A 24,154-nucleotide genomic window follows, 5' to 3' on the forward strand; every position below is an offset into this window, starting at 1 on the left:
AATGTTTGTAAAAAAATACAATCTAAATTTGAGAAGCTATATGTCTTACCTATTTCCATTTTAATAACTTTTGCCAAATGCAGCCCACGTCAAGAGCCAGGATATCGAATCAGACCCACGATAAAATTAGTTTTACATCCTTGTTTTATAATCTTTTTCTCTTTCTTCTCAACTGTGTTCCATTGTTAATGCTCCTTAAAATTTGACACACTATTTGCTTTGCTGCCACCTTTATTCCTTGAGAAGAGTGCTCATAAAACAGCCGAGGGCCCAGCAATTGCAGCAAATTGCTTCTTCAACCTGCTTCCACTTGCATCTTGGATGAAATGGGGTGTTTGTACAAGTAAATTATTCCTCCTCCCCAATCCCCAACGGCCCCCACCCTAGCTTTACAATAGAATGCAAAGATGCTAGAGGAAGCATTAAGAACTGTCATTCAATTCTCATTCCCTAACCATGGTCTTCTGGTTTTTAACTTTCACAATCACCCGACCCCACTTTCACCACTGGCTCATCTTGACACAAAAGGCTTGGACCGATTAACAGAATCCAAGTCTTGGAATGCCAACAGTGTCTGGCACCTGCCAACAGAATACATTCTCGCTCCATTCTCCAATAGGAAGTAACGTTATAGCCGAGGTGGGTTGTAGCCTTATTGAACAGCAAGAACTTTACACCATTGTTTCCTGTAATCTTTAGCATAACTAGCATCCCACTTTGGGTACAACAGCATCATAGATTTTACAAATCTGCCATCAGGTTAAGATTATCCATTCCTTTTAACATAAAAACAGGGAAAAGTCAGCCCCATGTTTGTATTTAGGGACAATCAGATTTCTATTAGAAAGGAGAGATCATATGACTGAAATTTTATTAGAAACGGGGGAAAAATGAGAGTAATTAAAAAGAAATAGCAGGAATCATTTACAAGTAAATATGAAAGCACCTTTAAAACATCACCGTGGCTTGCAGAATGGTGTAGAGCAGTTGTGTGAGGGATAGGATCTCAACAATAAATTGGACTATAATCTCCCCCTCCCCTCTATCGCCAGTTAATGTTAACTTACCTGCTGTTCTACAATTCCATCTAATTGCTTGTTCTTTTCTTGCAGAATAAGCTCTTGTTTCTGTTGAAATATTTCTCGCCGCAAATGCTGGTTTTCCTCTTCAATCAGAAGCAAGTACTCTTCTGCCTTTTCTTGGTATTTTGCCAAATTACTTTCTCTCTACATATGGAGTAAAAAAAAACACAATGTGGAACAGGTTCCCTGCCTCCAAACCTCTGCCAGTACTATTGCAGTTTTCAAAATTACTTTGAATTTTGAGGTCAAAGCTGAAAGGTGCTAATTCGGAGGGATGGAATATTTTCTATTTCAGAAACAAATCCCAGCACAGGCATGGATCCACCAATCTGTTCTGGAGTCCAACTGCAAGCCAAGTTTGTCAATCAAATCAGGTTGACTCTAGACAAGGAAGCCCTCAGACACAGATTCTCAAGTTAAAACTCAATAGCATGCAGGTTTTCTGACCAAAACACACTTCCAACATAACCCATCCCTTTTATATCCAGGCCAAAGGGAATGAAGTCAACTGCAGTGAATGAGAGAAAAGGGTGTTAATGTGAGCTAAACAGAGAAAAAAAAAAACAGAAAACTTTAGAAGCACTCAACAGATTAGTCATCATCTGAGGAAAGAGGAAGGTAGGGTTAACACATTTCAGGTCAATTTTAGAACTGGGAGATGTTATAGATGAATGGTTCATGAAAGAGGAATAGAGCCATGTAAATGGGGGTTGGAGGAGAAAATAATTTTTGTGATTAGGTGGAGACCAGAAATAATTAAATGATGGAAGTGATGGAATTGATGCTTGTCAACAAGTCTGATACTGTTGTCAGGACTTGACCCAAGTGCTACACATTCAGAGGGAGATTGACAGGTCACACTTGCCTTTTGCAATGGAAAGATCAAGAGATGCAAGAAGCCAGATGGATCCAAATGAAACAGGAATTCTAAAGAAACAAGAAAGAATCCCCAGCAGGAGGAAGCATCCTGGCTAAAAAAAAAACAAACAGCGGGTGTAAAGGTGGCAGAGAAGAGCTTAGCGTGATGCAGAGTTGGATATTCGATATTGGGGCACAACAGAATGATTCTGAGGGCTTTGGGATCAGAAGAAAGTAATGTGGAAGAATGATCAAAGAATTATTTATGCTTGCAGTCTTTGCCACTGAAAGGAAGGAGAAAAGATGCTTGCTAAAAAGACCAGATGAGGCAAAAAGGTGAACCCAAAGATCAAGACAGCTCTAAAATAAAATGAGTCAGTTGTGCTGAAGAGAAAAGGTCAAGAGTATGCGTGAGAAAGATAAGTTGGCCTTTCAGGTAGGGCCTACATTATAATATTTAACTTTCTTTCTCAGACCAGCACTACACACTTCTACCACTTTCTACTGGGATATAACCTGGAGGAACAAATGTTGGTGCAATCATCTCATCTCACCATAGAGGCCAAGTAGGAGTAGAGCAATGCATCAAAATTATGCACTTCAATTGCATCTTCTTCAGGCAGCGTAGGAGGCTACATAAAAGAAATGAATTTCTTTTAAAAAATGTAAATTATATCTGGATGAGTCAAACCAAAGCAAACACACAGGGTTAAAGCATTGAAGAAATGTAACCACCATAGGCTCTTTGTTATTTTTAAAACTTCTATAGATATTTTAATCATTCCAACAATGGAGTGGCCACGCCTTCAGTTGCCTGGAAACTCTGGAATAACTTCCCTACACCACTCTGTCTCTCTACCTCACTTTCCTGCTTTGAGATTCCTTAAAAACCACCTCATCTAACCAAATATCTCCTTATATGGCTCAGCATCACACTTTGTTTTATAATGTCCCTATGAAGGGTCTTGGGATGTTTTTCATTTATATAATGCAATTAACATTATAAGTTGTTGTTGAAATCAGAACTTGCAACTTGGAGGCAAGCATGCTGCCAACTGAGCTACCAAAAAAAGTGTACTTTGCCATGTCTTTGCTACTGAGATAGCATTCTACCTGACAACAGGTCTATGATTAGGTTGGTTTTCCCTCTTGGGGACAGGTCCTTGGGCAATCTGATAATGTCATCTGAGTGGCTGTTATCCAAGTGTGAGCTTTGACTGCAAAGTTTGTTTTGTCAGCAGAATTTTTTTTTAAAGTGTTGTACGGAAGTCTCACCTGTCATTTGCACAGATGCATTTCCAGAAGTTCCTTTATAATCAGGAACATGAATCCTAGCCACCTTTCTCTCTCCTACTCCTTTCACTGAGGGCTCCACCATCCAGGTGTAGAATCCACAACCAACCCCCACCCACCAAACCTCGCCACTGCCGAGGGGTTTTACATTTTTTGTAGTTGCCAGGTGGATGTATGAACTGCTCACTAAAAATGACAACATTCTTAATGCTACTTCTTGAATACTCCTGAATCATTAATTCTCTACGTTTTCAAGCTTGGTTGAAAGCTTTAGATAGCTAAAGAATATTGTCTTAATGTTCAGCAAAATATGAACTCGGTTCATTTCAAGGTCTGTTTTTTAAAAAAAAATCAAGAATGTTGAACATGTCAGATGAGTATAGACCAATTATTATTGGTTTGAATGGATGGATTTGGCTTTGCACTGATTCAAGCCACCTAAAGTGCACTAAATAGGAGTGAATCCACTTCCAAAAGGTTCACAGTGCTATATAAAAGTGTACCCTCTTGCAAAGCCAAATTTTTCCAAAGTGCAGCTGTCTGGGAACTTAAAAAACATGCAAGGTTCGAATTTTGAAATGTTAACAGATAGGATGAATGTGCTCCTATAATTCAAATACAATTGCCATTTGTATAATTGTCAATGGCAAAAAACTCCATTACACGCGTGCGATTTGAGAGCTGGTAGCGTCAATCTAGACCTGCATGACACTGTACATGTGCTGGTCTGAGATTGGTACTGGAGTATAATTGGCCACTTAGCTGTTAAGTAGCAACTTGTTTTAAATGCCCGATAGGGATTCTTGTTGAAATCCAATACTTCTTAGACTGACTGACTTAAATTGTTTACAAGTCCCTCTTTTTGTTAGTGTGACCTTGATGAGATTGTGATTGGCAGCTAGTCACCTGACAATTAAGTTTAATTTAAATGGTATGAGCATGCAGGATCAGGTGGAAATTGATTTTGGTGTGCTATGCGCTTATTCCATTTATTCTTCTACTTGAAGAAGCTGACACTTGTACAGGTTGCAGTGTTCTCCAGCACCTCACCAATTCTTTATGACCTGAGCCCAGGAGATAAACATTAACCAAACACTGAGTGCAACCCTCTCACCGAAAAGCAGTAGAGAGAAGGAAACCCTGCCTCACTTTCCAAACCGCTTAATCCCTTTAATAGGTTACTAAAGTTAATTGGATTGTACTAAACTTCAGTGGAAAGTTGAACCTGTAACTGTTTTCAGTATGCCTCGCTGTTGTACATTGACTTACTCAATTGATGCATCAAGGGGCATGTTCATTGAGTATCAGCCTTGGCTCAGTGATAGAACTTTCAGTGTCAATTTAAAAGTTTAGGTTCAAGTCCCACTCCAGAGACTGGAGCACAAAAATCTAGACCAATGCTCCAGTATAATACTAAAGGAATCGGAGGTACTGTCTTTCAGATGTGACCTTAAACCGAGGACTCATCTGCCTTTTCAGATAGGCATAGGAAACCCAATGGCCCTATTCAAAGAACAGAGGTGTTATCCCTAGTGCCCTGGCCATTATTTATCCCTCAATCAACATCACTAAAATAGATGATGTGATCATTATCACATTACTGTTTTGTGGGATCTTGATGTGTACAAATTAGCTACCACATTTCCACTTCAAAAAGCACTTCATTGATTGTAAAGTGCTTTGAGATGCTGGTGATTATGAAAAACGCTATATAGATGTAAATCTTTCTCTTTTCTTTTCATAGATATGGTCCGTAGGTCAACGACTCTCCTTTTGGAGAACGAGGAGCAAAGTAGGGGAAAATACTTGAAAGAGCACGCAACAGTTTATAAGTTACAAGAGAGACCATAACAGCATTTATATTTAATGTAATACAGTACTAAAAAAGATAGGACCACTATGGTCTTAATGTTAGAGCCCATACTTCTTTCATATTAACATTAATTTATTAAATCTAATCAATTAAAATTTAGTAATATCTGGGTTTTGATCAACAATATTGAATGATTCAGATTGTCATACATGTTCCTTTTCCCCCAACCCCATAGTTCACATCAATTCTAAATTTTGATAATAGTGAAGATATAAACTAAGAGAGGATTATTATTTAGTTAGGTTGGGCTTAGGAACAAAAGCATACACAAGCTCATCAGGTTCCTACCTAGTTTCAATTTGATAAAAGTGATGCAGTTGATTTGGTGTACATGGACTTCAAATGCATTTGATAAAGTGACAGATAACAGGCTTGTCAGCAAAGCTAATGCCTATGGAATAAAATGGACAGTAATAGTACGGATACAAAACTAGTGGAGGAAACAGAGCTGTAGTAAACTGATGTTTTCTGGACTGGAGGAAGCAGATATAGAGGGGTTCCCCAGGGGTCGGTGTCAGGTCCACTACTTTTCTTGATGTATATTAATGACCTATACTTGGGTGTGCCAAGACACAAATTCAAAATTTGTGGATGACACAAAATTTGGAAATATTGTGAACTGTGAGGAGGTGAGTGATAAACTTCAAGAGGACATATACAGGATGGTGGAATGGGCGGACAAGTAGCAGATGGAATTCAATGCAGAGAAGTGATTCATTTTGGTGGGAAGACCGACGAGAGGCAGTATAAAATAAAAGGGGGTGCAGGAGCAGAGGGACCTGGGGGTATATGTGCACAAATCATTGAAGGTGGCAGGGCAGGCTGAAAAGGTGGTTAAAGGTATACGGGATCCTGAGCTTTACAAATAGAGGCATAGGCATACAAAAGTAAGGAAGTTATGGTAAACTTTTATAAAATACTGGTCCAGCCTCAATTGGATTATTGTGTCCAATTCTGGGCACCACATTTTAGTAAGGTTGTGAAGGCAATGGACAGGGTACAGAAAGAATTTACAAGAATGGTTTAAGAGATGAGGGACTCCAGTTACATGAATATATTGGAAAAACTGGAGCTGTTCTCCTTAGAGAAGAAGATTAAGAGGAGATTTGAAGAGAGATTTTCAAAATCATGAGGCATCAGTTCAGGGAGGATTGACATAAAAGTTTCCGATGACAAGGGTCGAGAAACAGAACACACCTTTAAAGTGGTTGGGAAAAGAAACAATGGTGACATGAGGAAAAGCCTTTGTAAGCAGCAAGTGATTAGAATATGGAATGCACCACCCGAGAGTGTTGGGCTATTAACCGAAGGGACAAAATTTGCAGGGCTAAGGGGAAAGAAGGCAGGGGAGCGGGACTAGGTAAGTTGCTCTTGCAGAGAGCCAGCATGGACACAACTGTTCGAATGGCCTCCTTTTGTGCTGCAACCATTCTACGATCCTACCCAACAAAATGGGCATGAAAAATAAAGCAATTTAGGGCTTGCGTCAGCTCATTTGTAACAATGAGAGCTCAGGTGTTACGTTTCTAATTTTAAGTATAATAATCTTATGGCAACAACTCACATTTATATAGTGCATTTAGTATAGCAAATTGTCCCAAGGTGCTGAACAACAGCGATAACAATAATAACAAGCCACAAGAGGTAAGTAGGTATATAAAAAGAGACATCAGACAAGACACCTGAATTCTAGTAAACATAATGAATAGTACATTTACTGTTGAAACACACTGCAATTGTTTTACTTTTATACTCAGGTTATATCCAAAAATATCTTTCAGCCCTAAAAGCAAAAAGGTGAAGAATTGGCAGTTACATGTTTATTTCGAAAGTTGGTAATGCTGGGAGGAATCAAGAGAATCACCCAAAATGCAAATTTGAAGTACATATTGGTGGTACGATTTTTTTCCAATGATGTATTGATATCAATAGCCTAAGTAAGCCCAATAATGACATTGTACATTTTATTTAATGCAAACAGTTTCTTACCAAAGCAGGTTCTAGAACAGATATATATTCTGGCATTTCAATTGCCGAAAATTCAGCTGAAATCAGAAACAGGCAATAATTAGGAATCTTTTGCTGCACCAGCAGCAAATCAAAAGACAATTTTCAAAAAGGCATTTTTATTTACAAATCAATAAAAGCTACACTGCAATAGCTCATCATCTTCCTTTCATGTTGGTGCCAATATGGGGTACACACATCACATGGTTGAGGCTGAAATGCTGCTCACCTGCATGGCTCAACAGCCATTCACCATCTTAGCTGGCTGATCCACACAGGACACCAATCAATATACAATTTATTCAAGATTACTGCATGTACGTAGAGGAAGAGATGCTGATGCATCCATAGGAGTAAGCCTTTATCCAGTACATGTTAGGTGCCAGTGAGTAAAGACACCTAAAACACTATACAGGAACTCTCATGCTTTCCTATAATTATTAGCTTATTTAACTTTGACACAGATAAAAAGTTGGTGTCACAGGCAATTTTCAAACGGTTCAAAGCCAACTTTACTCATCTTGAAAAGGTACTTTAATATTAAGATTTTTTAGCCAATTGCCATCCCACAAAATATAAAGAGGGAAAGGGAGGTAAAGGAAAGGAAAGAATCCTGGTCTGTACAGAAGGGGAAAACTTACGCTTCATGGCTGACAGATCCCAGTTTAGAGAAGGCATAAGTGCGCTTTCTTCAAGCCCTGTAGAGTGGAGGTCCAAACACTTTTTCTTTACATTTAGTCCTGTTAATAGAAGTAAGAACGCATCAACATACATCACTTAATTTTATTATGCATAGCACTTCATCTGAAGCCCCAGTGCCCAGTTGTTGTTTATTTGTAGATGGAGTGTGGGAATTATCTGGTAAGTGTTGGATGATGTTACGTTCTCTGTAGAGACCGGTAACTATTTAAAGGGCGATTCACTGAAAGGATGACATGTCAAGATTTCAAGCTTTTACTGCATCAATGACTAAAGACAAAACTCTACCATGTAAACACTATTTTCTTTTCTTAGGCAACTTATACTTTAAACAACCGAACAGGATTTACCTTTTTCTACTTTTACTGGCAACCAAAAACCTCAATTGTGTTATGTTACTCAGTCTCTTAAGTAAAAATTCACTTCTCCTGGAACTAATCCAAAGTGTTTTGCAGCTCCCAAGGGTTTTACTTCTGTTCTTTTCCTTTCACAATACTATCTTCCACAGTGAGTGTTTTCCTGGGTATCCTCCCTCTAACTTCAGCTAGATGAACCCTCCAGCCTTGATTTAACTTCTCATGTGTTTGGTTTTCTTAAACATTAAAATTTAGTTTAAGCTTCGATGCGCATTCCACATGGTGAACAATAGAATCAGCAATCTCTCTACTTAAGATGCAGACCTGGCCAAAATCTATCTTTTTGCTCTCCAACTCTCAGTCGGCTGCAGGTCACTTAAGACCAAAACTGCAACCGCCCTTCCCTCTGTGGTATCTCTGAGTTTATAGGGAAGTCGGTAATCGGATCTCAAAATGGCTTCCTCTACCCTCCTCTCCATGGCAAATGGGAAACATACTAGCCCTGTATCCAAGTAGAAATGTTAATCAGCTACCCTAATTACCACTGTTTTTCTTCTTAGAAACAAAGGGACAGGTTCCAGCACAACTATTTACCATTGGACACCAATAACACCTTTCTAGGTTTTAGGAGACTTAGGGTCTGCTCAATGTGGATGTAGAAACAGCTGTCATTGTTCCCAGCTGTTAACAGTTGGCACCTCACTTTCAATAAAACAAAGTGACTCTCCTTTTGATCTAACAACTAAACCACCCACATATACCGTCAAGTAGACTCCAGCAGAGGTCACATGACATCTTTCATTTAAAGATACCGCTCTAAACCATGATAACCTTACAAACTAAAAGATATAGACATAATAATCATATAAACCTCTCACTCCGAATAGTTAGCATTTCTGAAACTGAAAATTAGCTTAATCTTTTGAATTCAATTCAAAACTTAAAAAAAACAAAGTAAACTGCAAGCTAGTTTATGGAACCTGCCCATCAGTGGCAGCTACCTGTCAATCAGATACAAGTGATTACCTGAATAGGTGCCAGTTATTTTGAGCAGGAGGCTGAGTTAACACTTGTAGCTTGGTTGAGGTTCAAAGGTTTATAAATATAGATAGGGCCTACTGACACATGGTGGTCGCAAAAGGAGTGCAGTGTAAATGGAGTGCAGAAGTTGGGAATTTGATGAGAGCGGGAATTCATGCAGAGAGGAGGTGCTGCTTTTTGCCTCCAATATTTATAATGGTTTGTGTAAACCTGAGGCAATAAGTATTTACCCAGTGTTTTAGCATTTTTATGCAAGTTAGTGCGTGCAAAAAGAAAACAAATTAAAGGTAGATTATAAATAATGCTCCCATTCCCTGAATGGATAAAAAATCATTTTACTAAGAGCCGAAGAGGTCAAACAGGAAAATCTAGTTCCAAATAGTAGTATCGACCATGAAAGTCTTTTTTTGCTGGGTGATTATTTGAGTTATTGATCCATTGGTTACAGCCACTTACGTTTCAGCCCAGGTTCTGAACTTTTCTCATGACCCTATTAAAAAGAAGAGTTTAGGTTAACCTAGCAGTTACAGGAAGCACTCAGCTGTTTTAGAATATCACTTTTCCCAACACATTCTAATGATATATCAGTAAATTTGAGACTAAATTAACTCCCTGGTTCTGTTGTAACCTTTCCCACTTTACCAGATACTTCCACTCATTGTTGCGATGCAGTTCCATACCAATCATTTACTTTGCTGCAACTTATCACTGTGACCATTCTTCACTTGTTAATCCACATATAAACACTTTGCACTAGGGTCACCAGTTAGTGATCGGAACACAAGGTGGAGAGGGGTAAAGACTGCTGATTTTTCTCTTCTATTGCTCGAATGTGCTGTGACCAATTGCAGCAGTCTGACAGTTACGCCAACTAAGAGCAGCTACGGCAGCAGAGACCAGGGGCTGAACTTTTTGGCAGAGGCCCTGTGCGGCCAGGGGTGAAAGCTGAACCAGCCCAACTCCAGCAGGCAGCGCGGGACCCGAGGGTGGCATTTTGCCAGGAGAGCCAATTAACAAGCCACCACCAGAGCTATCATTCTACTGAGGACAGCGTCCTGCACCAGACCCCTCCCCAAGCCTGCCAGCCCAATCAGACAGCTGGTAGCTCAGCAGCGCCACTACTCATGGCGGGGGAGAAAATGAGGTCACAGTGCACAAGCACTACTGTGATCAGAACTACCTAAAGGTGACTTGAACACACATCGCCTTGTCTAATGAAAAAAAACTTACCACTCATTTTGCTTATGCATGGAGGTTATTAAAATGATTAAAATACACAAAATACTCCTTCTCTAGCAGATCCTCAACGATAGGAACCTGGTATGCAAGTACAAGGGTAAATAAGGTCCTTTCACCTAAACTTAAGGTTTCCATACAAATTACCACACTCCCTTTTGGGAATCTATTGTTGACATCAATGGAGACAGATGCATCATTGCTGGGGAATGGAAGCAGCAGCAGCAAGTATAGCACATTTAGAGTAATAAAATGTCCAAAGTGCTTCACAGAAATGTTACAAAGCAAAATTTGACACCAAGACACATAGGCCTGAATTTTTCAGTCGGCGGGCGGGCTCCAGGGTAGCGGGCAGGGATAGTTGCCCAGCGCCAGACACGGGCCATAGCACTCAGCTCTACCTGTGTGGGCAGGGGGAGGAGGGAGAGTCGGGGCCAGTGTTCTTTTGCACGTGCGCACTTCAATCTCCCTGAGGCACGGAGCTGCCTCAGAGAGATTGAAGCGCTTTTGAAGTAAATAAATGGTTTGAAAATTTAATGAAACATGTCCCCCTCATGTGATTGTGGATGAGGTTTCCAAAAAAACCACGAAGGCCGCTTGGCCTTTTTGCCTGCCCGCCAACCTCAAGGTTGGACGGGCAGCATAAACAATTACATTAATTAATTTGTTAATGGACTTAATAGGCCTATCAGTTATCAGCGGGCAAGCACCGGAAACATCACGAAGCAGCGCAATGACATAGGATGTGCGTCATTTTACACCCACTCCCCAGCACGGCAATTGAAAAATTCAGGCTTTAAGGTGATATTAAGAGATGGCCAAAAGACCACCAGAGAAATCAGACCCGAATCAGGCTTTCCATCCACAGAACAGGAAATGGGAATATGTGACCAAGCTTCCCTCCCTCATACAAAAAAGAAATGCTAACAAAGCAGCCTGTTTGATTGGCGCCGCATCCACAAACATTCACTCCCTCCACCACCGACACACAGTTGCAGCTCTGTGTAGCACCCACAAAATGCAATGCGAGAACTCACCAAGCCTCCTTACACGTACCTTCCCAAACCCATGACCACTATCATCTAGAAGGACAAGGGCAGCAGACACATGGGAACACCACCATCTGGAAGATCCCCTCCAAGCTTCTCACCATCCTGACTTGGAAATATATTGCTGTTCCTTCACTGTCGCTGGATCAAAATCCTGGAACTCCCTCCCTCATAGCAGTGGTTGTACCTACACCACATGGACTGCAGCAGTTCAAGAAGGCAGCTCACCACCACCTTCTCATGGGCAATTAGGGATGGGCAATAAATGCTAGCCTAGCCAGTGACACACATCCCATGAATGAATTAAAAAAATACTAAACCATCGTCCTCCCTCTAAAATAATATATAGGTTTAGTCTAAGTAAGTTAATCTGATTAGTGATATAAATACAGATTTGTGTTTTACATAACTAACATTAGAACCAATTAGAAAGAAAAATATCACCTCTTACCTTACCGACCACTTTCTTTTTCATAGCTGCAGCTTCTCGAAATCTAGATGGTACTACTCGAGCTCCTACAAGAAAAGGTGTGGGGAAACTATTTCATTAGCTCAATTGCATTGCAGCAATATATTAATTTTTTTCCTGATCTTAACAATTAGCATCTCAGTTAAAAAGAGTACAAACTTCATAATAGATATGAATAATGTAAAAATAATGCATAGCTGGGAAGAGTGCAACATGATTTAGTATTTCTGAAAGTTGCAAGACCAAACCTTAAGTCCCTCCTTTTTCCTCTTCACCCAAATAATCTCCATAACTTCAACACAATGCCACAAAGGCAACTGCAGAGTTTAACCTGCAGGGTGGTAACCACCCCCCCCCCCGACTCCTCTATAAACTCACCTAGAGCAGTGTACACATTTTTGGTCTCCTTACTTAAGGAGGGATATACTTCCATTGGAAGCAGCTCAGAGCAGGTTCACTCGGCTGATTCCAGGGATGAAGGGGTTGTCTTACGAGAAAAGGTTGAGCATGTTGTGCCTATGCTCATTGGAGGTTAGAAGGATGGGACCTTATTTAAACATAAGATTCTGAGAGGGTTTCACAGGGTAGATGCCAAAAGGATGTTTCCTCTCATGGGGGAATCTAGAATTAGGGGACACAGTTTAAAAAATAAAAGGTCTCCCATTTAAGGTGGAGAAAAGGAATTTCTTCTCCCAGAGAGTTGTTAGTCTTTGGAATACTCTTCTCCAGAGAGCAGTATCTCTAAATATATTCAAGGCCAAGTTAGACAGATTTTTGATTGACGAGGTAGTCAAGGGTTATGGGGGGCAGAAAGGAAAATGGAGTTAAGGCCACAAGCAGATCAGCCATGATCTTACTGAACAGCAGTGCAGGCTTGAGGGACCAAATGGCCTACTCCTGCTCCTAGTTATGATTCTATAACTCTCTAATCTGCTCCTTCTGGCTGCAATGTTCAGAATTCAGACATGGAAAGGTCGGTTTCAAGTTATTAATAAACATTTTACAACATCTTTATAGATGGTCAACGATGCACTAAGAACTTACGAACAGGTTTACCACAAAAAAAAACTTTCCCTTACCTTTTGTCTTCCCACTATATTCCTCCATTGAGGTCCCTCTAGGGGGAAAAAATACAAAGTTAAGTCATCAAAGACTAAACTGCTGACTCGATGAAAAAGGATAATTCTTTCTAGATGAGATGAGATAAGATGGCACTTAAATAAGGATTAAAAAGTCTAGAAATGCATACAATGCTGTCACTACAATTTCAGTGAGGCGTAATGGTATGTATGTGAAATCATATTATTCCACCAAAATATCCAGCAATAGAATTACAGATTGTGTCTTTACAAACTTGTGTTGCTTGGAGAGTATTTGGAGCTGCACAGCACTGGATGAAGAGGGCAATAAACTGGCTGTTACAGATTTGTCACTGTCATTGTGCAAATGAACATACAGTAACATAAAATTGTGCAACACTGGCTTATGTTTGCCCTATGGCATAGTGATAACAGTATTTAGATGCATTCACTGGTATCACCATGTCAACAAATCAGTCAACATCGGAAGGAGGCACTGCAAACATTAACCTTTCATTTGAATTTGTGCTTCTTCCAAAGGTTTTACTTTTTATATACAAGAATGAAATGCAATAAAACAGTATTGTTTTCTTAATTCATGGAGATCACAGGTAAACAATTTATATTACACCTTTAATATAATAAAGGATCCCAAGGCGCTAAACAGGAGCATTCGTCAAGAAAAGTTAGATACCGAGCCACATAAAGCTATATTAGGGTAGATGGCTAAAACAAACCTCTTTGGCCGAGCTTTTGGGGAACGTTGTAAAGGAAGAGAGAGAGGTAAAGAGGTGGTTTAGGGACAGCATTCGAAAGCCGGAGACTGGGCATCCAATGGAGGAGCACAAAATCGGGGATGCTTAAGAGGGCAGAATTATATATCTCCTCAACTCAGAACTAAATGGAATTCTGAGACTGTGACCCCATGTTCTAGATTCCACAAACAGGGGTAACATTTTGTCAGTATCTCACCCGTCAAGCCCCTTAAACATTTTGTATGTTTCAATTAGATAAGCTCTCGTTCTTTTAACTCCATGGAATATTGACCTAGTCTACTCTATCCCTCCTCTTAAAACAATCCCCTCATCGCAGGAACCAATCTAGGGAATATTCATTGCACTCCCTCAAGGGCAGCTATGTCCTTCCTTATCACAAGGAGACCAAAACTGTATACAGTACTCTAGGGGTGGTCTCAACAATGCCATCCATAATCAGTGCAAGATTTCTTTACTCTTACATTCCAAACGGCTTGTAGTAAAAGCTATCACACCATTTGCCTTCCAAATTTCTTGCTCTCCCTGCATGTTAACTTCCTGTGATTCATGTACAGGGAGGCCAGGTCCCTCTGAATGCAAACATTTCTCAGCCTTCCACCATTCAAAAAAATATCCTGTTAATTTTCCTATCAAAAATCGATGACTACACACTTTGTTACTTTGTATTCCATCTGCCAAGTTCCTGCCACTCGTCCAACTTGTCCATATCCCTCTGCAGCCCCTTCGCATCCTCATCAGCACTTTCTTTCCTGCCTAACTTTGTATCTTAATGTTTCTTCAAAAAAAATGTTAATAGTACAAATTAGTTCAGCCAGTCACATTAGTCTGCAGGGAACAAAAATCCTGCAGACAAAAATTGTTCATTTTTCTATTGGCAGAGTGGGTGGGGCAGTTGCTGTGCTGTTGAAGGAGAAAGGGAAGGGATGTGATTCTTGATTGATCGCAAGATTAACCATTGTCGGAATCAGACATGACTTACTGACAAGTGGTGGGTGGGTGTCTGAAAAAACCAGCTGCACCGAAATATCCAAATATTGTTACATATTACTTAGGAATACTTGGTGCTAGTGCAATAGAAGAATAGAAAGTTACACCCCACCCCCAGTAATGATCACCTCGCTGCTTGACAAGGGCAAAATTTAGCAGCGTTTGAAAGACTGATTTATGAAATTGTTTTTCTTACTCGCAGAAGCCTCATAAAATATGCCAGTAAGACTGTCATCTTAGCTGTGAGTTCAGAGAACTGCAGGAACAGCAGAACACAAAGCCAAGTGCAAATTCAAAAATAGTTTGCGTTGAGGAGTCTATTGCTAATTAAACCACTTACAGTCTATGTGATAAAAATCAAAAGCCACAAAATTTCTGGGCTCCGTTTCCACAAATAAAATAATGGGACACATATTCTTGTGTATGTCAGTTGTTTTTCTGATGCTTAAAAGATCAATTGATAAAGTATACATCATTTCAGGGGAGAGAGCGCCACATTTTTGTAGGAGCATTCTCTTCACATTCCCCTCTTTTCTAAACATACTCATATCTGCAAATAACTTTGCAACTTCTTGCATTACATTTCAAACAGTTTCTGCAGGCGCCTATTGTATCAACTTGAGGAAGTCTGCACGCTTCCCCACCCGCTTAATTTCAACTATATAAAGTTGATGCAGCTGGCTTCATCACGCATCAAAGAAGCATTCTTAACTACTGACTCAACATCCAAATTAGTAATAAGCAGGTGGAACTAACAGAGAAACCAGAACGCCACTTTGGATACTTACATGTCTGATCCTTTGCTTTCTTCTTTATATACTGTAAATAATATAGGATAGAATACATTAGTATACTGCACTCCTCCTGCTGTTATAAAAGGAAAACAGCAGGCTCTAAATACACCAAAGACTGCAGCAGTAACTTCAGTAAAATCTGACATACTAATTAGTGGAACAGTCATACATGCAACTTTTACATTCAGCTTTTACAAAACATCACACCAGATTTCACCTTGTTTTAGGTCATAAAAATTTGTCTCAAGATACAGTTCATAAAGCAAATTTTAATAACTCCAGCACTATCTCATCTGAAAGTGATCAAGATTCAGACTGGAATTTCTGTATTATTGCCCATGAGAGGAACAGTTTTGAAGTGATTTGGAATGAATGACCCACCCAGAGGGTCATTAGTCTGTGGAAGTCTCTTTCCCAGAAAGCAGTGGAGGCTGGGTCACTGAATTTATTCAGGGCCGAGTTAGATTTTTGATAGACAAAGGGAGTCAAGGGTTATGGGAGACAGACAGGAAAGTAGAGTTGAGACCACAACCAGATCAGCCATGATCTTATTGAATGGCAGAGCAGGCTCAAATGGCCAAATAACCTACATCTGCTCCTAAGTCCAAAATTCCTATGAAAAATTTTTTTTGCGCGAGATTACCTACCGCTGAAGTTATGTAGCAGTTTCTTCTACCAACCGAGCACCCCCCTCCAATCCCCTCTAGAATGCCTTCTAGTATTGCTCTCAGGGTATGCTCAATAGGGAGCAATGGTGGTATGGTGGCAATGTCACTGAACTAGTAATCCAGAGGCCCAGGCTAATGCTGAGTTCAAACCCATCACAGCAGCTCAACTAACAAATCTGGAATATAAAAACCTAGTTACGGTTATCAGCTGCTTCACTAATGCCCTTTACAGAAGGAAATCTGCCATCCTTATCCAGTCTAGTCTAAATATGACTCCAGACCCAAGCCAAACCTATGTGGTTGACTCTTAACTACCCTCTGAACTGACCGAGCAAAGCATTCAATTATAGCAATTAGGGGTGGACAACAAATGCTGGCCTTGCCAGTGAAGATTATGTCCCATGAAACAATAAAGAAAAAAAAAAGGCCTTATTTCCTTCAGAAGATGGAGTTGGAGGGGCTTCCTGCTGATAAAGAAAATAATTTTATGCAATTGAGCAGCTGACCAAATAAAGGGTGACAGGTTTCCTACCCTAAAGGAAGACATCAATAAACCACTTTACAACAATCCAACACTCTACCCAGTAATTTCTTCTAATACTCACCCATAAATAACCATATTTTGTGAAGTCAAATTCACAAATTCTCACAACAGGATTTGAACTCAATTGCTGGATTGCTAGTCCAGTACAATAAACAAATACCATACTAGTACAAGCAAATGCTTGCAAGCATTTTTAGAAATTTAAAAGAAAATCCAAGCTTTTTGATTTCCACCCAGTCATTGCAGCAAGGATGGAAATATCCACTAGTGATAACACTTATCAAGTTAAAATAAGAGACAATACACTGAATAAGTTCAGTCAATAGAATTAAATATCAAGGGCTGTATATGAAGAGTGGCTGAGTCCAATACCACCAGTTTTGTGCCATTGCCCAAAATGAATTTCTATCCTCTTTTGAGAAAAATAAAAGTTTTAAAATCGAGAGAATTAAAATAAACTAATGAACTTGCATTTATATGGCATCCTCCACATCCTAAGGATGTCTCAAAGCTGGCAAAGTACTTCTGAAGTGCTGCTGTTGTATTGTAGGGCAATACAGCAGCCATTTGCACACAGTAGAAATTAGCTCAATAAGCAGATCATCAACTTCAGCTGTATTGGTCGAGGGGTTCCCGAGCATTCGATTAGATGTGCTCAATTCTCTGGATTGGGTCTTGAATCCATGACCTTCTGGATTAGAGGCGAGAGTGCTACACACAAGGTCAACATTCACAGAAAGCACAGAATTTCCAATGGAAGCTGGCTGACATTTGCACACTGCACAAGAGAAAAGACTAGGTAATACCTTGAATCGTAAAACTTACATTTCTTGTGAGATGTGTTTTGAGAAGCAGCACATGATCTTGGTGTGACACGTTGGAATGTGTCACACTGGCTCAATCTTTGCCTTGGAGTGTGTGCTGGTGCTGGTCTCTGACCAGGTGTTGCAGGTAGGGGTGACTTGGGTGTGGTGAGCAAATTTCGTGAATCACTCAGATTTGGCACACTTTTTGAGCTCTTAAGCAATCTGGAAAGAAAAAAAGCAACAATGGATTTCAGTTAAAGTCCGATAATCCTTCCTTGAACCAAATACAAGTATCCAACAGATCTCATAAGTGACGCAATTGGAAGCAGCTATACCTGATGCAATAATTTTTTTTCCTTTTCACCAATTTCCCCCCCTTCCTCCAGAAGATGTTGACACTTGCAGTACTGCTCAGTCGCCTCTAGTACCTCGTGCAAGACATCATTTTATATAAAAGTGTAGACAGTGAATACAGACAAGAGGCTCCACAATATTTTGCATCACAGTCAAGTTTAATCCAATTGTCACTGGCTGTCAAGACGGGTGCACTTCCAGCAAGAGACTTACCAGCAGCCATCAGAAGCGGAAATCCTAGGTGATTTTCCTCTCTCTAACCTGGATACATTGAAGCCAATAGTAAATCCCCTATTGCGGAACTCCCTTCCCCACACAATCTTCCCCACAACCGCCCCCAAGATTAATTTAATATCCAGCTTTATGCAGAGTTTGAACCTCAGGGCTGATATCAGAAAAACCAATAGACTTAATTTAACATCCTTGAAATACAAATTAATTACCACCTACAAATGAGCATGAAGACATTATATTTTTACTAGATAATATTTTGAAATAGCAACATTTGGTGGCCATCCCAGCACTTTTGTTCTCAAAACTCCACAAATAATAGCTTTAGAAAGTCTAATTTCCTCAGTTTCAACTATATTGGAATACAAAATAAAATGAAATTTGTAAACACAAATGCCAAAAATCTTAATTTTAAGAAGGAAGTGGTTATCAAAGCAACACTGTAAAAAGCCCAAGTTGGTTGGATATGGGTATGCTTAATGGAATCCAATGAAATATGTGATCAATTCACTGACAATTATTGTCTTATCCAAACTTCATTAATACTGTAGTAAAAATCAGTGTTGTCATCAGGTTTATCTACCAATACACCAGTAAAATTCTATCGAACCAATCCATTTTAATATTGTGTCCAACATTTCTGACATAAATGAATGCAATGTTTCATTCCATTCCCACTAAGCACATAACCATCAGTACTGCCCCTAGTATGTGTTTGAGTGCTCTCTTTAGACTAACTAAAATCCATATTTACACTACAAGGTGCATTGTACATGGATATATATATTGGCGATGGAACTTTACTTTCGGTAATTTTATCTCTTCTTTCTTTTCCTTCTTAACAGTGGGAGCACAAGTTTTTTTTATATAAACAACCAAAATGAATTGCAAAATAATACAGGTTAAGGAATTACTTACTATACCATGTGCAAATCCAGGGGATGAGGGAAACAATAGGACTTAATACTCACGCGCCTGATCCATTTGAATCTTCATTAAAAGCTGCAATTTAATGATAATCACCATTACACTGGTTCATTCCTTATTACATATTTTTCAAAAAGAATAAAATAAAAAACAATTTAAAAACAGAACTAGATCTACAACAAAAAAAATTTGAAAGTGAATCGATAACTAGATATTTTCACAGCAAAATAGAACACAAGCTTTGGAGAGTTACACGTACCTAATACTGGAAAATTGTCAGTGTTGTTAGAAATCCCCAAAAGAACAGGCACTACAACTTCAGCACCGAATACCAAAGCACAGTATTATATACTCCAGCTGCTGTAACAATTCTCTTCCCTAGCTTTGATCTCTAGCACTTAATTCTTTAAATAAAGTTGACACAGATTTAAAAAGACAGAAGTCTGTAGCAATTTTAAAAAAAGCTCCCCTATAAAGAAATCTCATCATAAATTGTCAAATGCTTACTTCACACCAAGATCCAGGTAGATTGCCTTCTCATTGCTACACCATCTGACGTCGCTGAGCACTAATGCACTTCTGCTGAATGCAGAGTACCAGCCAGTTTTCCCTCAGATTAGGTAACTCCAAATTGGGATTGGTTTGTAGGCTGGGTTCAATTTCAGTGCCTCCCCCACCGCACACTCATGTATTTGCAGCATAGCAATGAAGCACATACCCAGCAGCTACAATCCTGGATTAGGTACCCAGAGGTCCAGAATTCAACTCACACAAAAGCTGTCATAAAAAGCCACAGGCTCACTAATATCCCTACATGATCTGTACTACTCTAGTTCCATACTACATGGTTGATATTCATTAGATATTTTAAAAGAAAATAGATACATACCCCTGTATATATTATCAATATTAAAATAGTCTCAAAATTTCCCCTTAGATTTTTATTTGTCTTCACCCATTACTTAAATTGCACTGATGGAGTGCGCATTAAATCAGGAGCTGGGGGTACATGCCCCTCGACATCCCAGATGAAATTCTCCTGTCTTTTTTTGTGTAGTCAGTCGAGGTATTAGGTGCTGCGAGAACTGTTCATGTGCCTGTAACTGCACCAGATTGTTCTACCATCTAATATTAAAAAAAGTGAGTGACATTTCCCTAGAGTCAGCAGCTTTTTTTTCCCTGTGCTATCAGCTGAATGATCCATTGATGCTGGTACATGTAGGTTGCTGAAGTTGTAAATCGGGGCTGTTGCTGTAGATTTACAATGTTATTGAATCTATTAGTCATAGTTACAGTTCAATAGCCGGCAGCAATTGAAGTGCGCATATTGGACCAATTACTTGAAGATAACTTAACACAAAAAGTTCCCAAACTGAGACAGAGATGCGCATCAATAAAAATTTAATCATTCATAGAACATAAGTCTCAGCTCTCATCTGCACTGACAGATAAAGCTTCTAATTTCAATATGCTTCCCTGAAAGTGCTAGTGCTCGACTGGTTCCATAAATACAGGCAGCTCAGTGGTGCCTCGCCCATGCAGCTAATCTTTATACTCGAGGCTAGAACAAGAGTTTTATCAAGCTAGAGTAGGTCATCGATCAGCAAATAAGGAGTAAGAACCTTGGTTGATCATTGTTCTTTCCTCCCTCCTTCCTAGCCTAAGGTTGCAGAATTCAACTGATATCCAACTACTGCCCTGGCAGAGATCAGCTAGCTTGCTGATTTTTAAATTGCAGTGCAGCAAAAGGATGGCCTGAGTGCATGGCCAGCAGCTACATTTCTACAATAAGCACAAAAATTTGGAACCTTTCGCAAAGAGATCCTCAAAATCCTGTGTAGTTTTCATTGCAGATCTTCAGGAATTGAAGATCTGATGGTTGTCAGCCCTAATGTGAGCAGCTGCTTAAAGCTCAGTTTTGCAATTTCACATCAAGATAGAAGAACAGTGCTGATGTACCGATGCTCATTCCAAAGTTTATTTTTAAACACCTCTCACTACCAAAATCCATTGTTTGATGCAGCACATGAAAACTCTGTAGGAATTAAATCCACACACCCATTTGGATAGATGGTAGCCATTTAAAAACAATGACAGAAAAGAAGCAATAAATAAATGGAGAAAGCAGAGCAGGAAAGACAGGCATTAAGGAAATTTGGCGGTGGTGGTGGTTGGGGGGGGCGGTTTGCGCGGTAATGAAGGAAAGATGTTATGGGAGCGAAAACTATGAAATATTGGCACAAAAATGAATGAAGTATACCAATAAGCCCCAAAATCAGTATTTTGAGTGGAGACAGTAAATTTGTCCAGATTATTTGGGGGACGGGGGGCAAAGTTTTGAAGAACTTCTGGTGCGCCAATGATTTAGCACTTAAAAGCGATGTGTTTTGGTTTGTGTCAAGTAATTGACACAAAAGCAAGACAGAATTTAATTTAAAACAATTCTGAATATATAGTTTGCAAAAAACTTGGATCACATGCTATCCCTTACTAGCATAAGTGCAAGTACATGGGAAGGTTTCCGAGCTAGGATCTGATAAAGATAGGCTATTCCTTTTTAAGGGAATACAATTGTCATGAACATTTCTCTCTCTTGACATTGAGTGATCAGATTTATTAAAAATGGATAAACACAGCCAAATCCTCCAAGATATTTCTTGCAAAGTTAATATTTGAGACAAAAGTTGCCTTAGAGCTCAGAAACATGTACTTCATTCATGAGCTGGTGCAGGGGACATATTCCAATGGCTTCCTCCTTCTCTGCCTGATGAATGATTGCCTCAGAAGCAGCCAATTTAATCCAAAAGGCAAAATAAATGAGATGCATGTTCCCAACTCAGTGGGGGTGGTCTACAACTATAAAGACTTCATTCAGCACAGAGCAGGGATTGCAATGTTCTCATCTAGGACAGCAGTGCAATTGGTCACAACACCCTGGGCTAGGGTGGAGGGGGGAAGGAAGATTCAGCAGGACTTCCACTTCTGAACCCTAAAGGAAAGTACATGTGCAGAGGATTATGAATAAGCAGTAGTCGAGAACTGGATATTACTCATGTGCAATTCTCGCCACGATCGAAAAGCCAGGTAAGATTCACTTTCAAAATTCAAATACAAGCAGCAACCATTTGGGAGGTATGCAGAGGGCTGCAAGGACCCAATCAGCCATTTCACAGCGCAAGTTACCAACTCACAAGAGGACAGAGAAACTGGGGGGTCAGGGAAGGGGATGGGAATGGCGGTGGGGGGGAAGCATGCTATTACTTACATTTACGTGGCCCAAAAGAATCTCTCCGTTTAAGACTTGGTGTAGTGGGCTTGATGAACAACTGCTCTGACGCGACCTGCATGGTTTTCCGTTGAGAAGATTGCACTGATGTATTGCAAGGCGACTTTGATTCAGTCTCAGGTCTCAAACGTTTACTGCTAGTCAGGTTCACTGATCTTTTAGGGGCCCTTTCAAAATAATGAAGTCACACAAGACAAGAAAGATAGATTACAAGGTGATGGTAGACAGCGTGGTTTTATATGATCTTAGTCCACGATAAATACAAGCAGCAATGCTAACTGTTCTATTTTAAAGGAGGCATTATTTGTTTGATGGGGGGGTGGGAAGACATGGAAAATAAGTCTAATCTGTGCAAAAGCACAACTTCACTCCCAGAAAGTGTTTAACCAATATTGCTGAGAACTGCAATTACTCAGCATACACATATACTGCAGCGTGTTTTTTAAAATCTTATACCAGTTAGTTGGCAGCAAACAGTGACAACAGCCTTAAAAATAAAAATGCACTTTTAGCTTAGTATGTACACACATTAATAGAAAACTCCCAATGGGCCTACTTCATGGTGATTCTTTAGCAAAGTAGCATCACAGACTGACTCCGTCTACAGAGCAGCTTTTAAAACTACTAGCGGCATTACTGAACGATGGGAGCTTCCATGGAAAGAAGCTGAAGTAGCACTTGGAGTTGAAAAGGCTCGACCTCCCTTTTTATTTGCTCATTTTAAAACATTTGCCATTAGCTCAAGTGATGAGCACCCTTGAAGAATTAAATTTTGGACATGATTCCTTGGGACTATGCCTTACTTGATCAGAAGGCACAGACTTTCAGCAATTAAAACAACATCAGCTCAACTGCACAGCCTGCTAGCAAACAAAAGTCACTTCCTCGAACAAAATATCAAACTGATTTTCACATTTTTCACTTACTCTATACGTTATTTGGAAATTGAGGCACAGGTTGGCAGGTTACATTCTATGGGCAGATATAATGACAGAAAATCAATCTCATGTCAAAACCAATAGAATTTGACCGAATAGGCGCAACAGGATGGGTCTCCTACTTCAATGCTTTTTTTGTGCCACTAGAGGTCCACATTGAACTAGATAAATGCTATGACTTCGAGTGACTGCAAATAATGGCATGAATTCACACAGCTCCAGCACAAACTCAGGAAACTGCCACACAACTGAAGCAATTTCAGTCACTGAACTTGAAAATAATTTAAAATGCAACTATATAAATATACATCTATATTATGCTTTGAATAATGTATGTGTACAAAACTTCAAAATTTAAGGCAAGAGGATATCACTGCAATAACAGAGGTTTGGCCATGTAACTCTCAGCAACTATATAATCACAGCACAGGATGATTTGGTTCAGTCACAATCAGATTAACAGACTGAACATGATCTAAAAACACAGTGCATATGCGTGCACTGGCAGAAAGGGGCGGTAATGGCAGGAGAAACAGAAAAATAGAACCAGGAGGAGGTCACTTGGCCCTTCGAGCCTGCTCTGCCATTCAATATGATCATGGCTGATCCTCTATCTCAACTATCTCTATCTCCCGTGCTCTCCCCATACCCCTTTAGAGTCCAGAAATCTAACTATTTTCTTCTTAAATATATTCAGTGACTTGGTTTCCACAACCTTCTGTGGTAGGAAATTCTACAGGTTCACCACCCTCAGTGAAGAAGTTTCTCCTCATCTCAATCCTAAATGGCCTACCCACTATC

The 24,154-nt window shown here is 39.7% G+C and overlaps 1 protein-coding gene across 2 annotated transcripts in view; it reads right to left on the minus strand.

Annotated features, from left to right (window-relative positions):
• The window catches only part of haus8 (HAUS augmin like complex subunit 8), a 109,847-nt gene that overhangs the window by 19,514 nt on the left and 66,179 nt on the right, over nt 1-24,154 (minus strand). For both annotated transcript variants that reach the window (XM_078556045.1, XM_078556044.1), the window contains exons 2-12: nt 22,395-22,582; nt 19,174-19,204; nt 17,637-17,839; nt 15,594-15,624; nt 13,043-13,080; nt 11,946-12,010; nt 9,666-9,699; nt 7,755-7,853; nt 7,096-7,151; nt 2,495-2,572; nt 1,068-1,226 (exon numbers count right to left, since the gene is read on the minus strand). In XM_078556045.1, the coding sequence (XP_078412171.1) occupies nt 1,068-1,226; nt 2,495-2,572; nt 7,096-7,151; nt 7,755-7,853; nt 9,666-9,699; nt 11,946-12,010; nt 13,043-13,080; nt 15,594-15,624; nt 17,637-17,839; nt 19,174-19,204; nt 22,395-22,476 (876 nt within the window). In that variant the 5' untranslated portion in view covers nt 22,477-22,582. The remainder of the gene's footprint in view (nt 1-1,067; nt 1,227-2,494; nt 2,573-7,095; nt 7,152-7,754; nt 7,854-9,665; nt 9,700-11,945; nt 12,011-13,042; nt 13,081-15,593; nt 15,625-17,636; nt 17,840-19,173; nt 19,205-22,394; nt 22,583-24,154) is intronic.

This window comes from Cetorhinus maximus, chromosome 13 (genome assembly GCF_964194155.1).
Source record: "Cetorhinus maximus chromosome 13, sCetMax3.hap1.1, whole genome shotgun sequence".
Classification (NCBI taxonomy): Eukaryota; Metazoa; Chordata; class Chondrichthyes; order Lamniformes; family Cetorhinidae; genus Cetorhinus; species Cetorhinus maximus.